Source organism: Pholcus phalangioides, unplaced genomic scaffold, assembly GCF_987345545.1.
Source record: "Pholcus phalangioides strain wild (caught in Gottingen) unplaced genomic scaffold, Ppha-v1.0 ptg000042l_1, whole genome shotgun sequence".
In the NCBI taxonomy this organism is placed as follows: Eukaryota; Metazoa; Arthropoda; class Arachnida; order Araneae; family Pholcidae; genus Pholcus; species Pholcus phalangioides.
In genome coordinates, this window is record NW_028301628.1 from 25,289,635 (window position 1) to 25,297,443 (window position 7,809).

The 7,809-nt window shown below is 32.9% G+C and overlaps 1 protein-coding gene across 2 annotated transcripts in view; it reads left to right on the forward strand.

Moving 5' to 3' along the window:
* Positions 1–7,244, forward strand: part of LOC149064687 (maternal embryonic leucine zipper kinase-like) — a 38,324-nt gene extending 31,080 nt beyond the window's left edge. For both annotated transcript variants that reach the window (XM_089254760.1, XM_089254761.1), the window contains exons 14-17: positions 517–718; positions 3,448–3,554; positions 5,577–5,790; positions 6,988–7,244. In XM_089254760.1, the coding sequence (XP_089110886.1) occupies positions 517–718; positions 3,448–3,554; positions 5,577–5,769 (502 nt within the window). In that variant the 3' untranslated portion in view covers positions 5,770–5,790; positions 6,988–7,244. The remainder of the gene's footprint in view (positions 1–516; positions 719–3,447; positions 3,555–5,576; positions 5,791–6,987) is intronic.
* The last annotated feature ends 565 nt before the right edge of the window (positions 7,245–7,809 follow it).

Genomic DNA, 7,809 nt, shown 5'->3' on the forward strand with positions numbered 1-7,809 from the left:
GGCCGTAACTGATGCTACAGATGCCTCCCCCCGCAAAAAAAAAAATCACAACAGAAACAGGACTTTATTTTAAATAATAAACTGATCAGGGCATAAAAATCTCTGTGTTTTGTCAATGAAAACAAGCAGGATTAAAACTCCAGAATAATGGCTAGTATGTATAAAAACGTTATAAAAACGGAAATATATTAGGCTTGTATGTATATACAAAGATACAACCTGTGATCATATTAAAGGTCAAATAATCCAAGACAACTGATGCGTTGAGAAAAAAATGAAATGAAACAGCTGTTTTTCAAATTTCAAAAAGGAGGAACCCATTTGAGAGAGAACCCCGTAGAACTAGTGCCTCCTGGATAGAAAGGGTGCAAGAGATACGGAAACTCAATGCCTTAGTAACTTGTCGTGTAGAAAAAAGTCACCAATGGAAGTGGTGGGTTATACCAAAGCTGTTTCCTTGAAGCTTGCATGTACAATTAATTACCACTTGATTATTTTTTTAAATTCATATTTTAGAGCTAAGTCATTTGATTCACCTCTCGAAGCATCTTCTGTTACAACGCCCATAAAAAAATCTCATGCCGCATGGGAAAATGCTAGTCTTTCAGCGAAAAAAGTTTTTGGTAGCATTGAGAAAAGTCTGGACAAAATGAAAAGTATGCTTACTCCGAATAAGAGGATATATAGCTGTGGTGTCAGTGTACCTCGGAAAGTCAAGGTATCTCTTTTCTGTTGTGCAAATATTTCTTCTATATTTAAGTTTCCAAATGCTTATTTTCCTGAAAAAAATTGCAATGAATAGTGTGGTTAAGTTTGTTTATAACCTATGGGTCACAAAACTAGTGGTGTTTAAGAAGAAATAGGAGTGGTACCCGAGTAATGCAGTGGTAAGATGCTCATCTTCCACCATGAAGGTTACCATCAAAGTCCACGAGTTCGAATCCAGGGAAGAACATAAACAAGTTTTTTACCTACTGAGCCTGGGATAATGACCGATAGATGGCACCCAACTCCACTGGTTGGAAATTGTCATATGGCGATATATGAACAGAGTAGGTGTGCGGTAAAGTATAGAAGAAATATTGAAAAAGGGCTAACTATATATATACTTGGACACGCACACAGGATTATCAGTCTTTCACAACTGACCTAATGTTAGATATTACTAGAGTGGATGCTCATTTTCACAAACCTCTAGTTCATAAAAATGTGTAGTTTGTAAATTAATTTTCTGGTCCCAAACAATATACTATTCTTTTAAATGCCTTTCCTATTTATGAACTAGTTTTTCACATGTACAGGTTCATCAAAATGAGTGTAAAGTGTACTACTTAACTGTGCATGCACCTTGCAAACGTTTCTCGGAGAAATTGCTAATGAAATAGTACATGCAGGAATGTGGTGTGAGTGCCAATGTATTTATGTTGTCTGAATTATGCTTGTTTCATGTTATACTAGTGTTGTTTCATGTTATACTATTTAGGTATGACAAAATGTTTTCATAATTATTATGAAAATTTCTATTTGAATTTTTGTAATACAGTAAAACCTGTCTAACTGAGCCTGTATTAAGCGGAAACCTGTCTCCAATGGAAAAAAACTGTGGTCCTGTGATTTCAATACCAAAATACACATAAAAAAAACCTGGATTAAACAGAACCTGTCTAATGTGGAAACGGAAAAGAAAATTGTACTTCATGGAAAATTTTACACGAACGCTGAGTGTTTGGCGACCAACAGACCAAAGAATTGTACAAAATGTTAAAGTGCTCCACTGAAACTTCTTACGCAATCTATGCTTGGAAATGCGAGTTCTACATCATTCACTCTTAGATTAGTGAAAATCTGTTTCTGTACTTGATGCTGTGCCTTTGATAAATCATGCGTAGTAAAGCAGTTGCTTTCTGAAACTGTGACAAAATTTTTCGGAAAAGCAGGCCTTTCCACGGGAGAAATCAGTGTAAAAGTTGAATTTCTGAATGATATGCAAGACTTACAAAACTGTATGCAAGCTGTGTCCATTCCGTGATCCCAAGGCTGACCAGGACTAAAATTAATCGGAGAGGAAAAGGGAGCAACTGCCCTTACGGCAAAATTTAGGTGGGAACAAAAACATTGTTATAAAATCATCAAATTTTACAGTGGTAGGGGCGGGAAAATCATGTTGCTCTCTCTCTCTCCCCTCACAAAATTCTTAGTTATTGTACTCATGCTGTGGATTATATAAACATAGACGATAATGTACAAACGGAATCCAAACTTGATAGATATTGACACCCTAATTGAAAATTTTTGAGGAAGTTAAAAAGGATGTAAATGTGTGTGTGTCGTTATTTTAGAATAAAAATAGTGTAGGTTGGAATTTTATATGGTTGCTATCAAAACCTAAATATAGTAGTTAGTAATTGAAGACAAATTATTTATTTACTTTTAAATTATTTACTTCATCTTCAATTCATTTTTTTATTTTATTTCAATTATACACGAGATCATTACATAATTTTACACATTTTTTCAATTGAACCTTTATTAAGCAGAAACCTGTGTTCTCTGGAAAAAAAATCTGTCTCTTGCGATTCCATTGAAGACAGGTTTTACTGTAATTTGAATAGCTACTATGGTGAAAGAAAGAGAAATGAGATTTGATCACATTTCTGAAAAGCACTATAAAGAATGAAAACCGAAGGTAGAGAGAAACAACTTTATAATTGGATGGAAGAAATTTAAAAGATGAGAAAGTGAAGATCTTTTTATTTTACCCTGTGTACACTCTCTAGTTAAATTTGTAGGTGTTTATCTGTTATGCAGTCAGCTTATTTTTCTGTCTCATGCATGCAGATGGAATTGGATGAGCTCCTAGAATGCCCATACCATTCAGATTGACGCTAAGAGTGTGCACTAAAAACATTCTAGTGCAGTCAAAAAAAGAGTTGTTCTCTATTTTTTTCTCAATGCATATTCTCTTAGCTTAATCTTTCACTGTAGGAAAATGGTAGTACAGGAAATGATTTTTGAAAGAGAAATAGAGTATATGCAGAAATAGATTCAGAGACAGGTTCAAGTGACAGTAATGGCGATTATGATTGGTGTAAAAATTTAGTTTACAATGCAGTAGTGTTATATTAGCATGTGCATCTATATCAAATAAAACTTTTAGTCGAGGCCAAAATTATTTTGACCAAAAAATGTGCAAGCAGAAAGGCATCACTGAATTTGCATCCCATACGAACCAGCTCTTTTCTCTCATTCAATTCCCCTCGTCAAATTTCCCATAATTGTGGGCTTTTTACAATAACTTGAAACCGTTTTTGTATCACGATACATATTTTCTTGTGTAAGTCTCTGCTAACCAGTTATTGTACAAATAAATAATTCTTAATTGGTAATATTTTTTTTTTAATGCTACATATTGCAATTCAAACTCAAATGTCTTTTTTCTTTATTCAGACTTTGTGTAATGTATCTGCCATGAATGAGAAAATAACGCCTGAAGAACTGTTGGAATCTCTATACAATGCTCTAATTCAGAAGGGGATTCAATGCAAGCAGAAAGGGTAAGTTCAAATCTGTTGCAACTTATGCACATCATCACACCCTTTGAACATCTGAAAGTATGGGTGCAATTACATTGCTCAAAAGTTGTTTTTCATGTTCTTAAGGAAATTTTAATGATTTTAGAGTATATTGGGGTTTCTGATTCCGAATCTGGCATTGGTTTTGTCAAATTGACTCTAGTTTTTGAGATAAAGTGAAAATTAAATTTCAGTGGTAATACATAAGCAACATACAAAATCACATTGAAACTATGTGTTATAAATAAACACAGCAAATCATTAGCAAAAATATTTCCAGTGATTTGTGTCATTTTGGTGTGCTGATTCTGAATCGCATTGGTTTTGTGAATTGATTCTAGTTTTTGAGATAATGCATACTCTCAACAATGTGATTTTGTGTATGCAACTTATGTATTACCATTGAGATTTAATTTTCACTTTATCCTAAAAACTGGAGGCAGTTTGACAAAACCAATGCCAGATTCGAAATCAGTGCCCTAAAATCACCTGAAATATCTTTCAGAATGAGTGTCGAGCTGTGTTATTGTATTTGCTGGCACATTAGATGCATGAATGTAAGATGTATCCCTCTATTCTTTTTATTCAAACATTTTGTTAATGGTCAATGAGATATACAGTCAAACCTTGATTTAACTTCACCATGGTATTATATTGAATCACAGTCGAACCTGTGTAATCCCTATACATAGAAGATTTGCTCACTGAAAATGTTTGGTGCCAAGCAAGGTTGGTGGGACTTAGAGGGACAGGGCATAATAGGGTGTGGTTGTAATTTGTTTTTCATACCTATTTTCAAATTAAAAAGAGATATGGTCTATATAATATATGAGGTCTTATATGTCAGCAAAGAGTGGTATATCAGGGATGGTAAACTGATGAAACATAATAGGAACATGGCAGCTTACATTGTTGCAACAAATTATGGTGGTAATTGAAACATGAAGGCAAAATGAAATGGCAGTTACTCTGCTTTATTGATCCAGTTCATTGTTTACCTTGAACTGTTCCGTTAGGAATAGGAATGTAATACTTGATGAATGTACTTCTATAACTCCTATCACAGAGGCAAGTGACAACATGTGTGATACTTGTGCATTATTTCTGTTTTTTTTACCCTCTGAAATTCTGTGGTTCCTGAAAAAAACAAGGCCTTTGATGCTATAATTTGATGCAGTTCATAGCTTTTGGGATAATAGGCCAATGAAGTTGATAGCCTTCTTTTTTTAAATTCCATTCACACAAGAGGTGAGAATATGTTTGAAACGAGTTTCTTACAATATCTGATAATAATGCATACAATTAAATTTTTTCCTGTGTGACACTATCTCAAACAGGATTGGTCAGTTGCACGCACAGGTTCAAAACACTTCTGTCTGTGTTGTTACTGCTTTGTATGGAATAGAGGTGTTTTTCATCTTATTAATTCCAGAATTCTGGTGGAATAACAAGTTTGGGATCATTAATAAATATTCATAATGTTTATTCATTTCATAATGAAATTATAGTTGAATCTTTTGTAAACCCTATATAGGTGCAGATTTTACGGACTTCTGATTTACAAACCAACATGCTTTTGTAAATTAGTCCTTGACAATATGTCATTTCTTTACACATCTTTCCTATTTAATTATTCAAGTCATCTGAGTTTTTAAAATGAATATCAACTGTGTATGAAACATTTACTCTCTGAAAATTCTGGTAATATCAGGGGTTGGCCCTATATTGGGGTTTGGCTGTACAGAGATGACAACATATGAAAAACATTGAGGGAAATTGAAAGTTGTCAGTCGTCCTGTATATAATGGGACTCAAGTGCATATGGAAGAGATTGAGGTGCGTGCTTAGCATTGTACATTCAGTCATGTTTATTTGGACTGAAGGGCTCTGTCCCCTTGGAAAATGTAACGGGGGAGGGCTTAAATAGTTTCAGCCCCAGTTTTGAACACAATGGCTGTATATCTAAAAAAAGTTTATTGTCCAATTTATTTTCTCTTTCTGTAGGTACACTCTACATGGTAAGATACAGGAAGCCACCACTGGAAAATTTCTGCTCAAATTCGAACTTGAAGTTTGTCATTTAGCTCAACACCATCTGGTTGGGGTACAGAGAAAGAGGTTGGTTGGTGATGCTTGGCACTACAAGCGCATTTGTGAGGAAGTCCTCAAGCTAGCTCTGTTGGCTAAAAATCACTGATGGGAAGGAAAAAAAATGAAGGTATGAGAAATAAGATATCCTATATGAACTGTTGAGTACAATAGTGGTGTAAGTCAAAAAATTTGCTTTATAATTAGTCCTTTGTGAGAAGTTCTGTAAATTTTGAGTTAGTGAATGAAACACTTTTTTTTCACCGTCAGCTCAGTAATGAACATCTCTAACTATTTGCGCACATTTCAGTGATACTTATTCAGAATTGGATGAATTATTCTGTAGTAAATTGACTTAACCCACTTTTGCAGAAAAAATTTCCTGTGAAATATTTACACTGCTTTTCATGTAATGAAATTTCATTTTTGTCGCTCTCGTAAAAAAAATCGTAAAAGAATAAGGTGTGAAACTGGAAGTAGAATTCTACTGCAATAAGGTGAAAGAGAGCATAAATTGTACAAGTTAATTACTGAGGGATTTGTCTGGAGGCAAAGAGGGACGAAGAATATCTAAAGAGAAAAGAAAACAAGCAAATCAGTTGTAAATTTTATGATACGTTACTAGTTGAGAGTAAATAATGATTGACATTTTCTTAATTTAGGTCTGAAATTTTTTGGCAGGTATTTGTAAAAGAAATCAATTCATTAACCCTCTATCAATTCTTAACCCTTTTTTATCATTAAATCCCCTCCCCCTCCTTCAAAATTCCATATCTTTTTTTAATGAAGTAGGCTTTGTTTCGATTTTCAGCAGGTGCAAACTAAGGGATATGGAGGGAAAAGCGTTCAATTGAGAAATCAACTTTACTAAATATTGAGGCTTGTCAGTGCTAAAATAAGAAGCTTTTAAGGAGGCGAAATATCTCATAAATCTGCTCTTGAAAGGCAAAGTAATAATAAAATACAATGTATCATCTGTTAATTTTGATTGATAGTATCATGCCATTAAAAATCTTTTTATCACCAGTTTTTTTTCAATATTTATTCAAATAATAAATTGCACGATTAAAAATTAAATTTCAATTATTTTAAATTATCAATAATTTTATTTCTAAATAAAAAAACCAATTTTATTTACACTTGTGATGAATTTTAAGTAAAGTTTGTATTCAGCCAAATCACTATATATATTTGCACCATCTCTAATTACATTAACTGCCATGCACTGTATAAACGTTTTTAAGTCACTAGTGACTCATAACTACCTGTAACCAAAAGTATATCTTTGTAAACATATGCATTTATTTTATTTATTTTTTCATTTCAGTGATTGCACTTAAATCTGAGTCAGCAACCGTTCTTTCATTCAAGAAAAGTTATGGTGATCAACCTTTTTTTACTTATTGGGGGCAAGTTTATTCAAGGAAACATAGCGTACAAGATTAGTTTTGTAGTTTTTGTTTTGTGTGGTGCCATATATGTTGGATATTATGATGAACTGGATTTCAGTAAATGTCTGGAACATGCTGTATAAAAAAAACGACCTTGAAATGTGATTGTTGTAAATAAATAAATGAATAAGTATTCAGAATAGGTCAGATCTCATTTTTAATTTCTAATTTGAAGTTATTCAATTTTTTTTTTTTTTGGATGCATTAAAAAATGATTAAATTTATTCTGCAAAACAGTCCAAGAAGGTAAGATCCAAGAAAGTAAAATTGTAAAAAAAAAAAAAAAAATAGAATTTTAAAAATTTGATAAAAAAAATTGTAGAACTAATCTATGGCTGGTTTTTTTAATCTGATAAATGACACTGTTTTATAGGAAGTGGATACATTTTAAGCAATACCAACTTTGATGTATTGGGTTGTTCGGAAAGTAATTTCGTTTTTTCCAACAGAGGAGGATTTAATTGTATTTTTTCACAACCAACTTCACACTTAAGCCATTATCATTTTATATTTTGACAGCTGATATAGCAAGGCTTACTTGTGAAAAAGTTTGATTCTATGCAGTAGTTTTTGATTGGTGCCCTTTCAAATATGGAAAGTGAAGAGCAGCATTTTCGGCATATTTTACTTTTTTTACTATAGAAAAGGTAAAAATGCTATTCAAGCAAGAAAAAAATTATCCGATGTGTAGAAAAAGT